General features: G+C 39.2%; 2 protein-coding genes and 1 long non-coding RNA gene across 3 annotated transcripts; 2 read left to right on the top strand and 1 right to left on the bottom strand.

Moving 5' to 3' along the window:
• Window positions 1-4861: 4861 nt before the first annotated feature.
• On the bottom strand, window positions 4862-8261 carry LOC148719527 (TNF receptor-associated factor 5-like). Its single transcript, XM_088740836.1, has 4 exons — window positions 6493-8261; window positions 6198-6376; window positions 5916-6121; window positions 4862-5655 (listed from the first exon to the last, which is right to left on the bottom strand). The coding sequence occupies exons 1-3, from the start codon at window positions 6693-6695 to the stop codon at window positions 6048-6050; spliced, it is 456 nt and encodes a 151-aa protein (XP_088596962.1). The 5' UTR covers window positions 6696-8261; the 3' UTR covers window positions 4862-5655; window positions 5916-6047.
• A 1457-nt stretch (window positions 8262-9718) lies between these two features.
• LOC148719526 (uncharacterized) lies at window positions 9719-13677 on the top strand. The gene is made up of 12 exons (XM_088740120.1): window positions 9719-10070; window positions 10184-10228; window positions 10522-10575; window positions 10946-10978; window positions 11262-11306; window positions 11671-11777; window positions 12034-12125; window positions 12251-12327; window positions 12538-12639; window positions 13019-13097; window positions 13207-13261; window positions 13543-13677. The coding sequence occupies exons 1-12, from the start codon at window positions 10037-10039 to the stop codon at window positions 13675-13677; spliced, it is 858 nt and encodes a 285-aa protein (XP_088596246.1). The 5' UTR covers window positions 9719-10036.
• Window positions 13678-14900: 1223 nt separating this feature from the next.
• LOC148719525 (uncharacterized) lies at window positions 14901-21943 on the top strand. Its single transcript, XR_015993923.1, has 4 exons — window positions 14901-14972; window positions 15189-15224; window positions 19994-20051; window positions 20405-21943. It is a non-coding gene; the product is annotated as an uncharacterized LOC148719525 (long non-coding RNA).
• The last annotated feature ends 268 nt before the right edge of the window (window positions 21944-22211 follow it).

The following is a 22211-nucleotide window of genomic DNA, read 5'->3' as shown; positions in this document are numbered from 1 at the left end:
CAGGACGCCCTTTTTTTCGCTTGCGCACGTTCCTGCTTTTTCTGCAACAACGTGCATTGAGATATTATTGAACTTTTACTGTAAATCTTTAAAGGGTAAATAAAGAACGGAAAACCTAGACATGCATATGAAGCAGTAAAAAAAACTGGATATCGCCGCACCCTTTTTCCTACTCACAACAGCGTCATCTATCGATACAACAACATTAAATCGCACTCTAGTTTTAAAATGCTACTATTTTTGCTCCTTCAATTACGATTGAATCACCAATCTCTTAAACTTTCAATCACATTTTATTTTTGAACACTCTGAATTGTTCGGCGTTAAACACTTCCAAAATAAAGGCAAACCATCACCACAGTGACTTTTGTAGGTGCTTTGAAAACGTCATTTTGCTCTCTGAATCCAACAAAGGCTTTGCCTCTATCCATGAAAATGAATAAACTATCTTTTTTCCCCATTATTATAATAGTCACCTACGGCAAAAAACGCATTGCAGCTAGATGATGCGTGTAGTAAAGCCCTTATCATCCCGTCAAAAAAATGTTACAAGAGAAATCAACATCGGGGAATTCGAAAAGATCTGTTTTAAAAGTGAGTTAAAATTCAAGGTAAAGTCGCACATTTTAAAAGTGCGTCTTTTCGTCAGAAAATCTTTCTGGACCAGTGTGGTCAATAGACCTAACCTATGAAACACTTTTCAACATAGTCATGGACAGAGCTTAATTGTTTATCTAACTTTCTCTCAAAACCTGAAAGTAAAACCCGTAGCTTATTTACAAAACCGGATTTTGAACTAGATACTGATTGGCTAAAACGGCCAAAAAGGCTGCATTGATTTCTGAGGGGCTCCCGTTCTTCCCTCCTTATCCTCCAGCGTGTTGACTGGTCCAGTTTTAAAATTTTCCAGCAGGATTCAATTTCTTGGGTGTCAACCCCATAGTGACTGAGTCAACGAAGTTAAGTCGGTGGACAATCATTTGATGTGCAGTTATGTTGTTAATTCTTTGGTCCATCTGCCGGAAGGAGGGCCAGTAATCCGAGTGCACTTCGGATCTAGGGCGGTGGCCATATCTCGTCTTTCCACTATCTGGAAGTGGTCTTATGCAGGTGAATTTTGTATCGTAACAATTCTAAAAACCCATGTCTCCCTTCGTGCACGTCTTCCCCTATTGTACTGAAATATTGAAAATAGTAGATATATTTGAGATGGATTTTGTCCCATCAATATCTTTATTTAGGCGTTATCCTAGCTATGCATATATATGTAATTTATCATTCGCCTGTATGAAATAATTTTGATGTTAAAGCGCCCTGAGTACTTTTTGTTGTCACATTTCCACCTTCTTCAGCTGCTCTAGTATATACTATGTCAGTGATTCTTTTTTAACTCTTTTATTCCAGTAACGGTTATCATAATTTTTGTGTGCCAATAATGGGTGAGTTGCTCGGAGGTGCATAGCAAAGGATGCTCGGATTTTGAGTGCAGGCCGATCAGAGCGATCTTACGACGCTATTTACTGTTTCAGTATATACTTGAGAAAATAGAGATTTCAACCTTTGATAAGTGGTTGAACTCGCTCTCGTTGCATTTTACCACGTTCCCAGGTCCACCAAAGCGTGCGACTGGCTTTTCCTAAAGGTGTTTCGAGCAGCCATCCTGTAAGGGTCTACCAATCTTGCTGTTCAAGCATGCATTTAAATCAGAGAAGAAATAAACCATGAACTTCCTCTCTTTCCCAGGTCCACCAAGGGGCAGAATTGGCCTATCCTAAAGGAATCTCGAGCAGTCATCCTGTAAGGGTCTACTAATCTTGGTGTTCAAGCATGTATTCAAATCCAGGAAAGCCTGGAAATTCGTTGCTGGGAATCCTAAGCAGAGAAGAAATAAACCTCGTGCAGGGGTTTACCAAGTGGCACTCTGGGTAACTCCTCGAAAAACTGTTTGATCTCACACCTCTTTTCTTGCATCTTCTGCAACGCCTGTACAGCATTAAAAAGGAAAGACCCTTTAACGGTTTTGAACAAATTAAGATGGCCGGCTTAAACTTTGTGCATAAGCATTCTTTTCCCCTGAACATATAGACGCGTATAAGATACGACTTTTATGGTGGATTCTCTTGCTTCGAGAATTTTTGAATTAACATAAAGGAGGCCTTCCACATCGAATGGGAAAAGTGCAGTCTACAACAGCACCTGAGTACGTCGATAATTATTATTGTAATCCACAATACTGTTTGTGTTGTTTTGAGTTTTTTTTTTAGTTTTTATTTGTCGCGTAGGCGTCAATCCAATTTGTGCTACGAACAGCGAGCAGACGCACGTAAAATTTGTTACTATATAAGATGATAGAGATAGATTAAAGGACGTTTGTGCCAATGCACGCACACGATGAAAGAAGGACTAAAGCGCCCTTTCCCCGTTATTGTTTTTCAATTAATACAAAGTACATTTACGTCAGCCCCGCGCGTTAAGATGGTCGCTGCGTTAAAAAAAAAAAAAAAATCCAACGAAATGAGGTTTATCCATAATTGACGGTGCCCACTAAAAAGGAGACGTTGCAATATTTGTGTGCACGAACTAAAAACAACTCATTACCATTGAAATGGAAATGCGACTTTTGGGCATATGCTCAATTCTTTAATTATAAGCGGAAAGGAATTGTACAAAATAATTTCTTTATTATCTCGTGCTGCAAAAAATTGATACCCTCGTTCGCAATTTAAAGCCTGGCATCTTTGGAGAACGCTTTCAGTTTAATCTCTTAAATAGGCCGAGGTGATTACCGAATTAGTCCCATTTTAAGTTTGGGTTGAATGTTTCATGGAATCTGCAAAAAATTAACTTCGTGTCGTTGCAACAGTGTTCGGCAACCGACCTACCGGCGTTGAGGTTGAACTCGCCAAAAAAAATTCATAAATGAATAATAGTAATGATATTAAAAAGATGCACCAAATAGTGGAGTGTTCCTATTGGGTGATGGTTCGAAAGTTTAAAGAATAAAATTATGGCCACTTTACGGCTGGCGGTTTTTTTTCTCCTCACGCCGGTTACCATAAATATTTTTACTATTAACATTTTTTTTACGACTACTGTTTAAAAGCTTTATCGTGGGGCCCTGCTCTAAAGCTACATACTGACGTAAGGACTTACCATTTTCTTCTTCTCCTTGTTGGAGTCTACTCAGCTAGCAATAGCGAATAACGATCTAAATTTCAATGATTCTGTGACTTTCTTCAGTTTCCTAATTGACTATTTCGCACTTATGCAAATTACCTCTTTTTCACACGGTTGTTTAGAACAAAATGAATAGAGCCTCTTTAGCTGACCGTAAATCATTGCTAAGCACAAGGTAAAACAGCCTATTATTTCAACTTGCGACTTCCTCATTACTGCCTCGCGCAAGGTAAGTTTGATTACTTTTCATCTTCTGTTATAATGGCGAAGTGTGTTTGCCGTTGTCACAACAGAAAACAGGACAGTTTGTAATTACAGTTATTACAACGATTACTAAAAATTTAGGTTTTGTTCATAAAAACGTTGGGTTGTTATGTACTTTCATTTAGGACGGAATATATTATTTGTATGTGGTGAAAATATTATCTGCGTGTGCATGTCCTATAACTCCCCTGTTACCGCGCTTTTTGATCTTACATTCTGCTGTCGCCTATCAAAAATGGACGCCCGTAATAAAAACGTTATTATTTAAACGCTGGTAAATTTACTAGTTGACGAAAGAAACAGACCTGACTTCGAACATACCTAAAGGGAAAACATACCCTATTGATAGGGGTAGGAAACGTCTTAACTGACTGACGTGACTGACAAACTGGCTACCATGAAAACTACCAAAGCTAGCTTTTTGTATTTCTAAAGGTAGAAAATTTACACGATCAAATCTGTTGAACTCACCGATCATTTTTTTTTCTTAATTAACGACAAGTTGTGAAGAAAAAAAGTGTTTGTTTCTTGAGTCACAACAATTGACGATACCCTCACGGCTCCCAAACAACAACAACGCTCAGTAAATTAAGGCATTTCTTGTAATATCAGCATGGATACGGAACGACTTAACTGACAAACCTGACTGGCAAACTGGCTACTGTAAAAAATTCGTGGCCCGTATATCTGACGGAAGAGAACTTATTTGTTCAAATCGGTTGATCTCACCGACCTTCTTTCCTAATTAAAAAAGATTTGTAAAGAAACAAAGTTATTGTTTATCGATTCACTGCAATTATCATTTATCCTACGGCCCTCAAAATACAATAACGCGCAATAGATTAAGGCGTTCTTTTGTAACATCCGTTTACAGGATTTTTCAACTCTGATACACTAATATGGGAAAGTAAACTGAGACTACCGAATGTGTACTTATATTCTGTCCAATGCTAGAGACGACACGCTTCGGAAGAAATAAGGAGAAATCAAAACAATAAGTCTTCCTTTGTGCTGCCCACTAGTCTCCTTTGAGAAAAAAACTACTTTTAATTCATGTTATGCAAGGCAAGGTTTTTATTTTTTCGCTTTTCTTTTATTATAGCCATATCGTTTCTCCCCCACCCTAGCATTAGCACTGCACTGATGAGGCCCAGAAGGCCGAAACAGTACTGTCTGCAGTTAGTTATATATATTGCTTTATTTTGTTTTTTAACAAATTCAAATTCTTGTCAGACTGGGGTGGTGCGAGGCTACGTGTCGGCTTTTATTCGGTGTGGGATGCCTTTCATTCTGTTACCAAACCGGTTATAGCGTCTGCGACAATGGGACCAGGGTATTCAGAGAACAAGGAAAAATGAATTTATCAAATTATTTATTATCACGTGAAACACAGTGCAGGAAACGAACAAATCTAGCTTACTCATACTGAGCAGAGGTAAATTGACAATTCTGTTTCCCATTTATCTTGAAAAAAAAGACAATTTGACTAAAAAACCTAACCTTTTTTTATATCGCCTAAAAAAGATTTACTATCAGAGCACCACTCTCTACATTTGTCCTCGTAGCTATCTTTCCTTCCATAACGTCATTATCGAGAACGTTTTTCTTCAAGTGTGCTTCTGTTTCCCACAGGCATTTTTCCAAATGTACACAACTTAACTAAACTGGTGGCTGACTGGAAAACTCAAGTTATTTAGCTTCCAGACTCTCTATTTTCTAAATTCGTCACTTGTTACTAACCCTAAAAAACAACAAAGTTTTGACATCAAAACAACTGCGTCAAGTGAATTTTCCAATTAGTAATGTTACAGATAAGAGCTAAGAGAGGTATTACATACAGCGAAAAAAGCGGAAGATCTCCATGAAGAAGCACTTAAACTTTTTTCCATTCAAAGTTATTTCTTAAATTTCATTGTTAGTTTGTTCTATGCTTATCACATCGCCTACGATCCTTTTTGTTCTAGTGCATAAACGACTTCCATTTTTTGCGTTATCATTTGCGACCTTGTTAACTCTCCTAGTTAATAAATGGAAATCTACTTGTCTTCTTTTGAAAGATAATATGTCAAGACAAACTTGACAATCATAACGTCTTCTCGGTCCACGTGATCCAGTTCACAGAGCGGGATATTTGCTGCTACTTCCCCCTCTCTTATCTCCCTCGCTGAGAAAGGGAAAACCTTCTCCTCGCGGGAATCAGGCATCAGTACTATTCTGTTGACATGAAGCATAAAGTCATTACTGTGGAGAATCATGATAAGGTTTATTTTATTTTTGACAGTTTTCAGGTTCGGAGACATGGTTTTAGATTTCCTCACTCCTATATGGAAAATTAACGATATTGATAGTTGTCGTAAAATACCTCACCCGTATGCAAGTACTTTGGATTATCAGCAACGATCGTTTATCCTCTGCACAGCGTTGCAGATTCAAGAGTGAGAATCTATCCTTTATGATAAAGATGAGTCCCTCACCTCGTTCCTACTACCACTGCCGTAAATGCGGACACCAGCTCCAAGGAGAGTCCCGCAAATCGCAGATGCGCCCTCCACCGGTTCCCATTCCAGCACCTGTACTCAGTGCTGAATAGGTGCGGCCCCTTGACGTCACTTCATTTCTCTCTCTTCCAGCGGAAGGAGAACACTCCTCTTTCTTCCAAAATCCATTTTGGTTTGGCTCTCTGAAATGAAACCGAATGTTCAGTTCATATTAATATGATATCTTTTCTCATTATTTTTAAAATTCAAGCATCTCACCTGGAAATGCATCAGGCCCCGCAGACGCTGGACCTCTCCTTCCTGCAGAACACTGTGGGTTGCGGCTGCATTTTACGAGTGCTGACATGTTCTTCTGTTTTATTATAGCAGTGCAGCCAGTCACCGCACAGCGAACCGCTCTTTCTGGGCACTCGCTTAAATGCAGTGTTAAGTGGAGTCTGCAAAAGAATCAAAATTAGGGGGAGCTGGCTGGCTAGTGCAACTTTTGGATATTTTATTGGCCTTAAATAGTCATTTTACTATTGATTTCTTAATTAAACAGATAATATCTTACCGTGGAAGGCTTGTTCCGCAGCTTAGAGGGCATAGTACTCTCTTATTAGAGCAAAGGGAAGCGATATGCTCCTCGAAGGATTCCCTTGTTATTTTTCTACCGCATTCCTGGCAAGGGAGCTTGTGCTTTGCACACTGCGCAGTGTGTGCTGCAATCCTCTCCCTTGCCACCACCTCTCCACACCCATCATTGGCACACGGCATCGGAAACTTTCCACATGTTTGTCAGTGCTGCTCGTGCTCGTGAAATTTTCCTGTCCATAGACAGCCGCTCTTATGGTGGTTGCTTGACATACAGCTCCACGTTGTTGAAAAATATAGCCTTATCTGTTATAAAAAGTTCCTTTGTACATTTTTTTGGGTTCAGTTGAGATAATCAGAGGGCTAGATAGCCAAATTTAAATTCAGACTTTTTGCACTATTTTCCGGCCGCAATTTTAGTGAACCAAAGATACACCCACCACAATTGCGACTCCATACTAGGCTCTTTAAATTTGCGCAAAACATTTCGACGAATATCTCAAGTTTAGAAAACAAAGAGACCTAAAAATTAGAGAGTTATTTCTTAACCTATCTCCTATAACATCGAAATTTCTTAACGAATGCACTGAAGATCTATCTGTCGATGCGTGACAGCGAAAACAAGCAGTTGCTGACAGATAAAAATCATCGCAATAATAAGAAAACAAAAAAAGACTTACCATACAGAACAGTTAAATAGCGCGCCGGGAGGAGAAGTAAACTCAAAATGCTCATGAGACATAGCGAATCTGGCAATGAATAAGGCAGCGGAGTGATCTAGTCCAAGCGAGATCTGCTTTTAATTTGTTGAAATTACCAAGATTAACTGATAAGTAAACGATATATATCACCTTATGGACCTCAATGGGAAATGAGTATTCCCTGGACAATTTGACACGTATTCATCAATAACAATTGATACTGATCTGGTAGCGATCGATCCGCGAAGTGACAGTTACCCATGCATGGTCTCAAGTTCCTGTTCAAACAATAAAGTTTCCATTCTGCGTGTACGGGTGTCTTTGTGTGCACACCACTTCCTAGAAAAGGGTCACTTGCCCGTTTGATGTAATTAAAGTACAATTGGACGATTAAAAAATTGCGTTTGCTGCATTTGCGGAAAACGATCCCAAAATTGTTTAACTATCAATGTAAGTGTCCCGTAGCGACAGGCCTAGGTGACATGGGTGTGCCGTGAAACAAAAGCCTTTAATTAAGACATAAATCATATACACGTCGGTCAGTTTCATTTTCGGCGTGGTTTCGCGTCATCGAAGGACATCGATTAGTGTAGCAAGCACTTAAGTCTTTTAGATTAAGCCTTCAACTCTACGAGATGAACCGCAGTAAGCGCGCTTTCCAAAGAACTGTTGTCTTTCTGGATAAACGGCACAGAAGCGTGCCAAACAAGACTGAGCTGGGCAGGCTCACTACCGCCAAGCGGATTTCTGATTTATCATTTACAAAGAACGACAGCTCTTCCCAAATCGGAGAATTACTGGTGAGAGCATTTCCTCCCCTTACAGGAAAAGACCTTACCAGGTAAGTGCTGCTCCCTACATAATCTGTATCGTAGGCTAGAAAAATGGTTCAAGGGAAAAGAATGAGAAGTACCGTAATAAAATAAGCGAAATGCCGAAAAGAGGCGAGATTGGATGTAAACGTGAATGAAAGAAAACTAAGGTTGCTGTAATATATATTCCTTTAGATGTCTTGCAATTACTAATAACATTGAGAATTTTTCGCCAAGTGAGAGGATTCATTGCATTTAAAATTAGTTACAAGGCAACACTTCGAACAACTTGCCAGTTTGCAATAATTTGTGACGTGATAAAAAAATGAAATGAAATGTTGACCCATTTTATTAAGAACATCTTAGATGATAATCTTCCTTGTACCAGTGCACATTGAATTATTTAAACTTACAATACTCTTTTTCATGTGACATACTGTGCAATCTTTCTCTCATTGCTACAATCTAAAGCAAATACCACTAAAACAAATGTTACAGTGCATGCGAAATTAATGTATGTACCTTGCAGAAATAAACCCAGAGTTAAATTCAATTCAACAGAAAAATTAGTGTGGGTAACTACAATCACCTTTCTGTCATTACTTTATTACACTAGCTTGGAAATAATAACATCGTATGCGAGAGGGCATGCAATGAGGACAGTGGCAACTGGCCTTCAAAGTGGCGTGCAGCTCATGAACCACTTTGGTGGAAGTAGAAAGAAAAAGATCTTTATATTTTTACCTAGTCAAGGTCTGTGTATATTTGAAATGTTACTTATGTCAACCAAACCTTACATCTGCACAATGTGTTTAAGTTATTATCGTCAAATGGAGCATAATTATGTCTTGGGCAATCTTTCTGTCATAATTTTAATTCAATTTAGCTTTCTATGAACTTATATTTATGCTCGATACTTTATTTACTTAATATCTAAGTAAGGTGTCTTTCCCTGCAGCCTTGCAACTTCTAGCACAAATTAATAGGAAAATAACAAACCTCCGGTACTACACAGAACTTTCAGAAGAAATTGGTCATTTGTTACCTCATCACCCTAGGAATAGTGATGTGCATGACTACTGCAATTTTCCAAATATTAATAGAGTAGCAGAGGCTGGCTTTATCAAAATGCATACCTTAACATGAAACAATTCAAAGGTTGATGGCCTTTATGTCATAATTGTATCCACAAACACTTGGAACAGTCTTCTAAAAGCCCATTTCCAGTCAAATTTATAAAAAATTTATAGATTATAGACATTTGATCACCAAATGTGCATGCATAACCTGTTCTCTCACCACAGCTCTGTCATCTTCCACTTCATCATCAGCATCCACTTCCACATCTTCATTGTCCACAGTCAGTTTACCACCCACATCTGGAGCCTCTTCAACACCTTCAGCATCTCCAACCCTTGTACCACCAACATCTACAGCCACTTCTACATCTTCTTCATCAACAGTCAATTTACCACCAACATCTACAGCTACTTCAACATCTCCACCATCTGCAGTCACTTTACCACCAACATCTACAGCTACTTCAACATCTCCATCATCCACAGTCACTTTACCATCCACATCTCTATCCACTGCCGCCTTAACATCTACATCATCACAGGCCACTTTACTGTCCCCATCTTCAAGCAGCCTTGTATCTACACTGCCACTTGCACAAGTTGATGGAGGTAACTGGAAAAAAGTTTTGTCAATATTTGAAATTAATTAAGCTTTTCAGATCCTTCACAAAAATTTGAAAATATCAATAATTACAAGTCTGAGTTGAAAGGTATCTGCTTATACTACCAACAGCTTGGAGTTTGTCTTTCCCTTTGTAATTCAATTTACTGACTAGTTATGTTATTTTCAGTGGGTACATCTCATCCTGCCAATTGAAAGTGCCTAGATGAAAATCGAAGAAGTATGACAAGTTCTAATTTAATTCTGAATTTTAAGTGTAATCTAAATTGCTTTTGACATCATAGCTTCTACGCGACGATATCTCACAGCAATGGCAACTGCCAGTGCAAGAGGACTGACATCAGGTATAACTGCACGTTTGTCTTATTTTTTTTATTCGCTTTCTGCATTGGTGTTCTAAATGTGTCTATGGGTGTGTATAGGATGATTACAATTTAAGTCTAATGTTACTCAACAGATGAGATCTCCGACTTGTCAGATGAGTCCGATTCAAACCAAGGCGGTGAGTTGGTGCAATTACAGTTTCAATTGATCTTAATGAAGATACCCAATAAATTCAATAGGAGAACACTTAATCACTTTGCCCCTTGCAGGCTCGTAATACTTTCAGAAGAAGCTGTTATTAAGCTTTCTTCTGATGTACAGCTTGCAAGGATTTGTGTGAAACTACTCTGAATACAAGTATTTTCCTGAACAACACCTCTGAAAGTGAAAAGTAACCTTTAGTTAATTTAAAGACCTTTCACAATTCTGCCATAGCCCTGATCTTGATGTCTGCACCTTTTCCTCTGTTAGGCCACAATATGGGACCATCCATTGTATCATCTGACTCAGAAGATGACACTAATGGTGAGTAAAAGGATGTTCAAGTAAGTTAAAACTATAGACTTCTGAAGCATTATGTTATGTAGTAACCCACAGCTACAGGTATTCGTTCCAGTTCCAGTTCCAGTTAGACATATATAAATTTATTGGAAAAAACCCTACCAATCTGAGTCACACATCACTGAAGAAAGGATATAGACAAATATGGTATTAAGTGCTTCAATGGACTCATAAATAATGGACTTACATAGGGATAACTACATATGAAAATTGGTGATTAGTCTGTATTATCCTACACTGAGGTAAAGGAAGTAATGATTTGTGGGATTATCATCTTTTACATCAAAGTACTTCCTATCTTTTATTTATTTCCTTATTTTTTTTATTTTTGCAGAAGTGATAGTTTACTCAGAAGAGGCTAGACTCTGTAAGCTCACCTTGATGTCTTACTGAAATAAATGGAAATCAATTTCCATTAATGCCTGTACCATGCTAACTTCCTTTTTTCCCATGCATCTGCTCAGTGAAAGATTACAAGAACCATTTTTAACAAAGCCAATGCATCTGTGTGTCTGTACTTTGGGAGATCACATCCTTGCAAGCATAATGCCCCAATCATTTAGTTTAATAAGTATATAAACTGCCATCTACATTATTCTTTATCAATGAACAAGTATACCTGTATTAATTATATTATTTTGTCTCTCTAGATGGCTATGTCACTGATGATTATTCGATATCAGGAGTGATAACAGGTATATTTGCAATGAGTTTACCTCAGATAGTGCATTAAACAACAAACTGAGCACCAAAAGCACAGGTATACACAATGTCTAATCCAACTGAATACATTCATACACATTTACTACAATCACTCTCCTCATGGATATTATATATACAAGGCTAAAAGATTATGGAAAAATTATTAAAATGTTTAAACCAAACGTTTTCAGCTGTTTGCCATCATCAGATGGCATCATCAGATGGCAAACAGCCGAAAACATTTGATTTAAACATTTTAATAATTTTTTTTTTACAATTTTTTATCCTGGTATATAAAATATCCTTTATTAAGTGAACATCATGGAAACTCTCCTCATAATTCCCCATTTCTTATAGGTGAAGCTGTTCATAGCAGGACCAATGAGGTGCTGCAATGCATTAATCTTTTAGAGGAAAGAGGGCAAAGCACAGCCATTTCATTTCTTATCCACTCTTTTGAAGAGGTAATTAGCTTGTTTAGCAGTATGTAGAAAAAGCCCACATAGGATGAGATCATCACTCATATCCTACCCTTTGATCGGTAGGGAAAAAGAAACTAATTTGCAGGTTTAAAAAAAAACCAGGAGCTACAAACAAGTCTGTCAAATAGAACCCATTTTTTCTTTTGACCACCAACTGTGGGAAAATAGCTGTGAACAATTCAAATAGTACAGTCATGTTCATGAACATATCTTACTGTACTGTTTCTTTTTATCTTAGTTCACATGGCAAGGATCAGAGGATGGTCGCATAATGGTGGCTGTGCTTTTGCCCTTCAGCTGTCCTCTTGTTAGCAAGAGAAGACTGGTTAGGTTAGTTCACTCAGCATTTGCTTTTATTTTTTTACTGATTTTTCTCTGCCTACTCTGTCTCCACATTTTGTTTAACTCAAGTGTATTTGATATTTATTAACCTTCTCTGTATTTACTTTTTCAAGCATGCTCCACACTGTGGCAAACAGCCCAGATATTTACTTCTGGATTGCAAAGGACAGCAGCCATGAAGCCCAGAAAGGTAGCTAAACCTAATCTTTGGTTAAGAATGCAAAAGCAAATACACCTAAGTATTAATTCTAATCAGCTTTTTTTTTTTTCTAGCATTAAAGTAATAATTATAATTATCATAGTTATCATGACTGTTGTTATTTTTGATATTAACATGAATATTAGGGTGATTTTGTGGATGTTATTATTAGCACAAGAGTGATTGTACTTTTCATTGCAGTCAGAGTAAAATATGGTATTTCACAAAGCCCTGGCATTGTGGTATTTGTTCTGGCCCCTTGCCATAGCAGAAACATGCCACAGTGCGTGGAAATCTTTGAGGGTAAGCATGATAATTTTGAAATTCGAAATCTATTTTGTGGTAATGTGAATGACACCTTTCATTTTTAAAAGTGTATCATTTGTCATTAAGGTCGTGACTGGGGTAGAATAATTTGCAAGCTCTTCTCTTTGCTTCACCAGTACTCTGATTATCCATAGATTGTTTATGATACCCCCCCTGCAAAAAAACCCAACAAACAAAAAAGAGACATGTACATGTCCCAAAAACATATTTTTTTCTAACTTCCATGTTCAACAAACACAAAATTTCCTCTGAAGGAATCTCTGCAAGGTCCTTAATAATCATCCCTACAACAAGAATAGCTTCGATCTATTAATCTTTTTAACACTAACATGTTTTGTACCTTGTACCTTACAAGAAGCAAACTTGGATCATGTGGGCCTTCAAGATTCCATTGGCAGAGCACAGGCTCTATGTTGTGCAATGAGGGATGAATGGTATGGAATGCAAACTTTCAGCTATTTATGTATTCAAAATTAAAAAGATTATAAAATCTAAAACATGAGAATGAAAGGTACTGACATGTACAGGTTCTTCTCTCAACAGGAAAAAGTTGGATGACTGGCGGAAACAAAGAAAAAGTCAAGAGCTACAGTACCAGGTACACAAGACCCCCCCAGTTTTGAATTCAATTCAAAAGAATACACTTACAAAATCACATTATTTTAATTTTACTCCCTGTTATATCCATTAGAAAACTTTAAATGTAAAAACAGGCATTACAGTCCAGCCCCAGTAATAACACCAACACTGCTAGCAGCTCCCAGGGAACCAGCTCCAACAATACTGTAAACAGTCAGAAATGTACTCCCATTAGTTATCTCAAAGGATTTAATTGTAACACCTATTATACCCCTCAGAACAATTTATTTTTTTAAACAGGCATTACAGTCCAGCCCCAGCAGTAACACTAACACTGCCAGTAGCTCCCAGGGAACCAGCTCTAACAATATTGTCAACAATCAAGATAAAACCTCTGTAAGTTATCATCTGCTTTCTCTCTACTCTTACGTTTAAGTATATGTAAGCGTTGGAAAAAGGAAGAATGAAATGTACTCACATCAGTGATCTCAAAGGAAACACTTACCAAATTGTGCTATTTTAATTTTACTCCCTAACATACCCACTAGAATACTTTAACTTTTAAAACAGGCAATACAGTTCAGCCCCAGCAGTAACACCTGCACTGCCAGCAGCTCCCAGGGAACCAGCTCTAACAATATTGTCAAAAATCAAGATAAAACCTCTGTAAGTTATCATCTGCTTTCTCTTTACTCTTAAGTTTAAGTACATGTAAGGTTTGGAAAAATGAAGAATGAAATGTACTCACATCAGTCATCACAAAGGAAACACTTACCAAATAGTGCTATTTTAATTTTACTCCCTAACATACCATTAGAACACTTCAATTTTTAAAACAGGCAATACAGTCCAGCTCTAGCAGTAACACTAACACTGCTAGCAGCTCTCAAGGAACCTGCTCCAACAATACAATAACTGTAAACAGTCAGAAGAAAACCTCTGTAAGTTATCATCTGCTTTCTCTCTGATCTTAAGTTCTGATACATGTAAGGTTTGGAAAAATTAAGAATGAAATGTACTCCCATAAGTCATCTACACTAATTAATAATCTAATGTCATGGTATGTAAAGAGTATACATTGATTTTCCATTTCAATATACCTATGCAGGCAAGTTTGTTTTATAATAATTGTGTGCACCGTGTCCAGCATTCTCTCTAATCTTAAGTCTAGGTCCACAAGAGGTTTGAACAAATTAAGAATGAAGTGTACTCTGATTATTTAACTCAACTAATTCATAATCTAAAGTTGTGTCAAGTGTATACAGGGATTTTCCATTTAAATATACCTACCCATGTATGTTTATTTTATAATTGTGTACACTGTGATATGCCTTATCTGTCATAATAATATCCGTCATAATGTTTGTCTTTATAGAAAATAAGGGCTCTACGCAGGGCGAGGATGACAGCACCACCAACTAATGGTGGTGGAACAACCATTTTCATCCGTATTGGCAATGGAAAAAAGTTTTCCAGGGCCTTTGAAAAGAATGCCTTTTTCCAGGTAAGAATATAATGTAATATATACTACATGATACATGATGATGTTGGTGATAGTAAGTGATGTATGTTTTCTTTTTTGATGATATGAAAACAATAAATAGGAAGTCTATGACTGGATTGGTTCGCTCGTTGAAGTACCACTCCACTTTACGCTACAGAGAAGAAGGGAAGTGGTGAGGCACTCCGATTGTCTACAAGGGGACGAAGTCCTGGACCTTTTAGAGAGGGTATGTTTCAATCAGAACCCACTTTAGTTTTTTCATTGTCTTGAAATAACGCATTCCTATTCAATCCACATTTAGTTCTGAAAATGAATTAACTCTTAATTCTCTAAAATCATTAAATACCAAAGAACAGCATGGGCTAGGGTAGCATAATAAGTTATTTTAAGTGTGACCTTTCATCATAATGGTCTAATTTTAAATTCTTTATCAAATTTTAAGAATACTGAGGAGATGACTACCTCGGAGCTGTCACTGGTAGGTGCAAAAGTCATTTACTAGAAAATAGGGGTTTCATTCTCAATTTCAGATAGAATGTAAAGTTTGTATTAAATGATGATCGAACTCTGTTTTTATTTGGAACTGCACTTATATTAGCATATTAACATCGATCTGGTATCCTTAGATTATTTCCCTTCATAAATGCCCCAGGTGACTTGTAAGCCAGGACTCCTATGACATGACATTTCTAGATTATTCCCCTTCATAATCCCGCCAGGGCTGCCGTTGACCAGCTCTCCGTGAGCCGTGTCCGGTTACGACCTGGTATCCTTAGATCATACCCCTTGGTAATCCCCCCAGGGCCGCCGTTGACCAGCTCTCCGTGAGCCGTGTCCGGTGGCGACCTGGTATCCTTAGATCATACCCCTTCGTAATCCCCCCAGGGCCGCCGTTGACCAGCTCTCCGTGAGCCGTGTCCGGTTACGACCTGGTATCCTTAGATCATAACCATTCGTAATCCCCCCAGAGCCGCCGTTGACCAGCTCTCCGTGAGCCGTGTCCGGTTGCGACCTGGTATCCTTAGATCATACCCCTTCGTAATCCCCCAGGGCCGCCGTTGACCAGCTCTCCGTGAGCCGTGTCCGGTTACCACCTGGTATCCTTAGATCATATCCCTTGGTAATCCCCCCAGGGGCGCCGTTGACCAGCTCTCCGTGAGCCGTGTCCGGTTGCGACCTGGTATCCTTAGATCATACCCCTTCGTAATCCCCCCAGGGCCGCCGTTGACCAGCTCTCCGTGAGCCATGTCCGGTTACGACCTGGTATCCTTAGATCATACCCCTTGGTAATCTCCCCAGGGCCGCCGTTGACCAGCTCTCCGTGAGCAGTGTCCGGTTACCACCTGGTATCCTTAGATCATACCCCTTGGTAATCCCCCCAGGGGCGCCGTTGACCAGCTCTCCGTGAGCCGTGTCCGGTTGCGACCTGGTATCCTTAGATCATACCCCTTCGTAATCCCCCCAGGGCCGCCGTTGACCAGCTCTCCGTGAGCCGTGTCCGGTTACGACCTGGTATCCTTAGATCATACCCCTTGGTAATCTCCCCAGGGCCGCCGTTGACCAGCTCTCCGTGAGCCGTGTCCGGTTACGACCTGGTATCCTTAGATCATACCCCTTGGTAATCCCCCTAGGGCTGCCGTTGACCAGCTCTCCGTGAGCCGTGTCCGGTTGCGACCTGGTGTCCTTAGATCATAACCCTTCGTAATCCCCCCAGGACCGCCGTTGACCAGCTCTCCGTGAGCCGTGTCCGGTTGCGACCTGGTATCCTTAGATCATACCCCTTCGTAATCCCCCCAGGGCCGCCGTTGACCAGCTCTCCGTGAGCCGTGTCCGGTTACGACCTGGTATCCTTAGATCATACCCCTTGGTAATCTCCCCAGGGCCGCCGTTGACCAGCTCTCCGTGAGCCGTGTCCGGTTACGACCTGGTATCCTTAGATCATACCCCTTGGTAATCCCCCTAGGGCTGCCGTTGACCAGCTCTCCGTGAGCCGTGTCCGGTTGCGACCTGGTGTCCTTAGATCATAACCCTTCGTAATCCCCCCAGGACCACCGTTGACCAGCTCTCCGTGAGCCGTGTCCGGTTGCGACCTGGTATCCTTAGATCATACCCCTTGGTAACCCCCCCAGGGCTGCCGTTGACCAGCTCTCCGTGAGCCGTGTCCGGTTACGACCTGGTATCCTTAGATCATACCCCTTGGTAATCCCCCCAGGGCCGCCGTTGACCAGCTCTCCGTGAGCCGTGTCCGGTTACGACCTGGTATCCTTAGATCATAACCATTCGTAATCCCCCCAGGGCCGCCGTTGACCAGCTCTCCGTGAGCCGTGTCCGGTTGCGACCTGGTATCCTTAGATCATATCCCTTGGTAATCCCCCCAGGGCCGCCGTTGACCAGCTCTTCGTGAGCCGTGTCCGGTTGCGACCTGGTATCCTTAGATCATACCCCTTCGTAATCCCCCAGGGGCGCCGTTGACCAGCTCTCCGTGAGCCGTGTCCGGTTGCGACCTGGTATCCTAAGATCATACCCCTTCGTAATCCTCCCAGGGCCGCCGTTGACCAGCTCTCCGTGAGCCGTGTCCGGTTACGACCTGGTATCCTTAGATCATACCCCTTGGTAATCTCCCCAGGGCCGCCGTTGACCAGCTCTCCGTGAGCCGTGTCCGGTTGCGACCTGGTATCCTTAGATCATACCCCTTCGTGAGCCCTCCAGGGCCACTGTTGACCAGCTATTCCTTAGCTGTGTCCAATGCGACCTGGTATCCTTTAATTATTCTCCCTCCATAACCCTTCCCCCCCCCCCCCCCATCCAGCTGAAGCTACTTTGACCAGGCTCTTCCTATCTATTTTTAAATTATTCTTTTATTTTATAATTCAGCCAGACAGTAAGCACTGTGCATTGTGAGGTATTCCCTTACTCTTCTCCTCACCCCAAAATCACTGTTATGAAGTGTCCTCTAACCTTAACTCTAACCTTATGTTTTTAATTTGTGGCTAATGATAACCCTTAACAGGATACTTCATGATAAGTGTCATTCTTTGCCATGATCATTCCTTAAAAATAAATTTATGTATATATATATATATATATATATATATATATATATATATATATATACTTTTTTCTGATGACTCCCCCCCGGCCATGTACTTTATAGTGCACTATACTATTTTCATTTCTTGTTATTATAATGATGGTCATAGCTCATTCTACAGATGTTCAATCGAAAAGACATCTAGGTTTGTTAATTATGACATTTCTTCCCTGTTTTCCATGATTAAAAGTGTTAAGAATGAAATGATATATGACTCAATTTCTTATGGTCTTCCTTTTGAAACTTCCTGGGTGTGTTGCTGTTGGCCTTTCAACTTTTTCTCTAGTTATTGATAAAAGCAAGAAGGACATCATTTGTAGAGTTATCTTCTTCTCCAGAGTTGATGGAATCATTGTCGTTCTCATTGTTACCACTTGCATGGCTTTCACTTTGCTCTACTTAACTTTAGCTAAGTTGGGGTTTTCACTGTCTTGCAAGGATTGCCTACGAGTTAGATCTCTTTCTTTCAGTTGTGTTTGCAGCATTACTGAACCACAGCCTTCAGGATTCAGTTGGAAAAGTCAATACCTTGCAAAACATCCACTGTGTAGTTCTTAATGCTGTTGATATGTTAGTCAAAGTCCATGGTGCTTGAGGCACTTTATCCTCTCTTGCGAAAAAAGTTGTTTACATTCTTCAAACCAATCTTTCCCAGAATAATCAGGAAGAGTCTTTCCTGTGTTTTTGTGGTGGTTTCTTTTTTGTTATCCTTTGCCTGCTCTCCTCGTTTCTTCTTATCGAGCTGCATCACCTTGATATGCTGGAGGTTATCAACCACACATGTTGCCTTCACGATCCCTTGCTTTTCTAGTAACATTGGCTTACCCTGAAGCAAGGAGAACAATTTGCTGACTTCTAGCAGGGCAGATGCAGTGTGTCGAGCTCAAGATGTTAAATGCAACACAAGATGAAGACACTTGGAGTGAGAAGCGAAAGTTAGGGAGGCATATTCAAGATGTCTGCAAAGACACCATGTCCCTAAAAGAGTGTAGACGTTGAGAGTGTTTTGCTAGCTGTTTGGCAAAGATGCAGCATATCTGACACAGCTCTTGTGAAGATATCATTTCACTTATGCCAAGAAAGCAGAACTACCAAAAACCTCAATCAAGAAGTCAGAGATCAAGTCAAGATACGACATACCTCGCACAGCTCTTGCAAAGCCACCACTTTAGTAATGCCACGAGAGTAGAACTACCATGAAACTCAAGCTAGAAGTCAGAGATTACGCGTACTGCTTCATGTATCCTGAAGAGTATGGCATGGATGAGAAGTACAAAAGCGACTCTCGCACATGCATGGTGACAAGGAAGAGCTTGACAATGCTAAAGATGAGCGAAGAGATATTGCAGACGACTAACGCGATAAAATGTCTCTTAATAAGAGTACCCTGGTTTTGAAATCTCTTGTGATGGAAACAGTCATAATTATAAATGCAGAAGAATTATTAAGACAAATGCATGTAGTACATGTAGTGTTATCTAAATGGTATAAAATCCATGTAAAATCTATAATTGCTAAGATACTTTAAAAAGTGTTGGGATGAAAAGTCATGCAAATGCAGAGGAGATATAATTACATAAGCAGAATCATGTTTATACACTTTTTGTTTGTTTCTGAACATGTAGATGCATCTAAATAGTATGAAATCATGTAAATTCTACAATTAATAAGAATTACTTTGAAAATTTTTTGGATGGAAACACTCATATATATACTTCTTGTTTATTTTTGAACATTTAGATTTGTCGAAATAGTATAAAATCATGTAACCTCTACAATTACTGAGATACTTTGGAAATTGTTGGAATGGAAACGGTCATGTATGAACTTTTTGTTTATTTTTGAAAATGTAGTTTTCATTTAAATACAAAACTATACAATTACTAACATATTTAGTGTGACCTCCCTCCTTCCAACATTTCATTCAGGGAGATGGTTCCCCCTTAAATCCATTATTTTTATATAAACTCACCTCCAACCCCACCCCTCCCCCCCTTCTCAACCCTAAGGGGTCCAAATTGTATGACAGTTTTCAGAAATGGGCCAGTGAATAATTTAAATTCTCTGGATAATACTTCCCAGCAGCACCTACACAAGGGTGGTATGCCACTCATCCCATGAGTGGCATATCACCCTCTGCCTTTGTTTCATTGCAGGTGTCATTCAAGGGAAACTACCCCTCAGACGAAGAGGAACTCTCAGAGACAATGAAAGGTAAACAAAATAGTAAATAGAATAAGCATGACCAATGTTAACACCACCAACTTCATATTTATATTCAAAACTCTTCTTTATCAAACTTGCTTGTGCAGTGTTTGTGCCATGGTGAAGCACAGTGAGGCACCTGTTTCTTCCAGTAAATGAACAAAAAAAATTATAATGGTTGTGAATTTGATTGGGGGGTACATCCCAAAATATCTCCAACAAGCCCCTTAGCTTGTTATTTTTATCATCAGTTGATGGTATGTAAACATGAACAACCCTCATTTTTGCCTTTATTCTAGTGAGCACATTACAACATTCAACTAATCTCTCACTTTTCCCTCTATGTTACATGGAAACAAAAGATGGAGCCAGGCAGGTTAAAAAAAAGAGAAAGGAAAAAAGATCTCACAAGGATCGAAAGGGAAAGAGAGAGAGGGAAGATCCCAAACACTAAAAATAAATTGTGTTACATCCCTCATGATCAGTAATACCAGTAAACTTGATCATACCAAGACAAAGGCAGATCCCAAATTACTACTAAATTCATTTCATGTGTACCTCACCTAACCATAAGTATACAAGTGCAATGATATTCTATTACAATATTAGGGTTTTTTCTTGTTTACTATACTGGTTATGTGTAAAGGAACACAACTTTTTTCTTCACCTTTTCCTTTCAAGTAGTAAATAGAAATAGATAACATGTACAGTGGAAGCTCGATTTAATGAAGTGCCAAGGGACTGGGGAAATTGCTTACTTATATGGAGGGTTCATTATAATTATAGAGGTTCTACAGCATTCCTATTACTGTAACTTTAGCCAGGCTGGAACTGAAGTATCAGTTCATTATACCAACAACTTCGTTGTACAGAGGTTCATTAAATCGAGGTTCCACTGTCCCAATAACTTAAAATCTCCTACTTAAACCTTTAAAGGGACTTGGATCTAATTTCCCCATACAATATCATTCTTCAATCACACACAAGGCCATGAAGGTTTGAGGAAATGATCATTAACTGGAGAAGCCCTTGATAAATAAACAAACTCTCCTTGTCAGCACCTTAGGGAATGTGTAGAGAACAGTATGGAGAATGTGCATACTAATGCTAGAGTGTAGAGGGTTGATACAAGTCATACCAAAGTTGAATGAACACAACTTGTTAAGGCTACAATACAACAATGACTGCATTCATTCAGAAAGTGTACTGTTAACCCTTTAAACCCTAATATCAGGAGGGGATATTCTCAATACCTGTCTTAATACATTTCCAAAGTGTTAACAACAAAAATTAGTTTTAACAATCTAGAGTGTGTTTAGTTGGTGATCATTTCCTTCATTTTTGTGACCTGAATGTGTAATTCAGGGGTGACATTGTAAGGAGAAGTTAGATGCTAGTCACTCATAGGAGTCAAAGGATTAATCATAGCCTTAGCTTTTTAAGATAGTGATTCCCTATAAAGTTGTGTTCATTCAGTTCAGTGAAGATCCACTATACCATGCCTCTGTTATAATTAGGCCGTATGTTCATTGAGTCCAGAATCTTAATAATAAGGCTGTAAGGATTTCTGCTAACACCTTGACTAAAGGATCATCTCCATTTCTTCCAAAGAAAAAAAAAATACTTAAGAGGTTGTCTCCCTTATTTCCACTCGGTCAGTTTTGTGTCAAAAATAATTTTGCCTGATTTATAGGGGCCAGAACATGCTTAAGTTTGCCATTTCAAATAATTATATTGAGAGGGTAATTCAAACTTTCTTTGCAAACTAGAAAGGTTTTTAAGCAATCTGATATGAATTTCGTAGCTGAACTATGCAAATCAAATATTTAACAATGTTACAAATATGCCTATAATTCAATTTTCAAGATCTTGCAAAAGTCCCTAAATAATTATGGCCCCCAATGCAGTGAAAATTATTTCGAATCAAACCAGATTTAATTTATTTCTTTCCTGAGTATAATATTTCTGTTGAAAGAGTTTCAGGTGAAATTGACTGGGTGGAAATAAAAGAGAAAGCCTCTTAAGCCCTATAGATCAAATTTCGGATGCCTCAGAATCCCTTGTTAGTTGTCAGTGTAGATGGGCTGGATGTAACCAAGGTTACATTTAATAGTAAGACAACTCAACATTTTTCCACTAGCTAAGGCCAAAGGAACATCCAGTGAGAGA

Source organism: Stylophora pistillata, chromosome 12 (genome assembly GCF_964205215.1).
Source record: "Stylophora pistillata chromosome 12, jaStyPist1.2, whole genome shotgun sequence".
NCBI lineage: Eukaryota > Metazoa > Cnidaria > Anthozoa > Scleractinia > Pocilloporidae > Stylophora > Stylophora pistillata.
The sequence above is the reverse complement of the archived record's forward strand: the minus strand, read 5'-3'. Positions and strand labels throughout refer to the sequence as shown.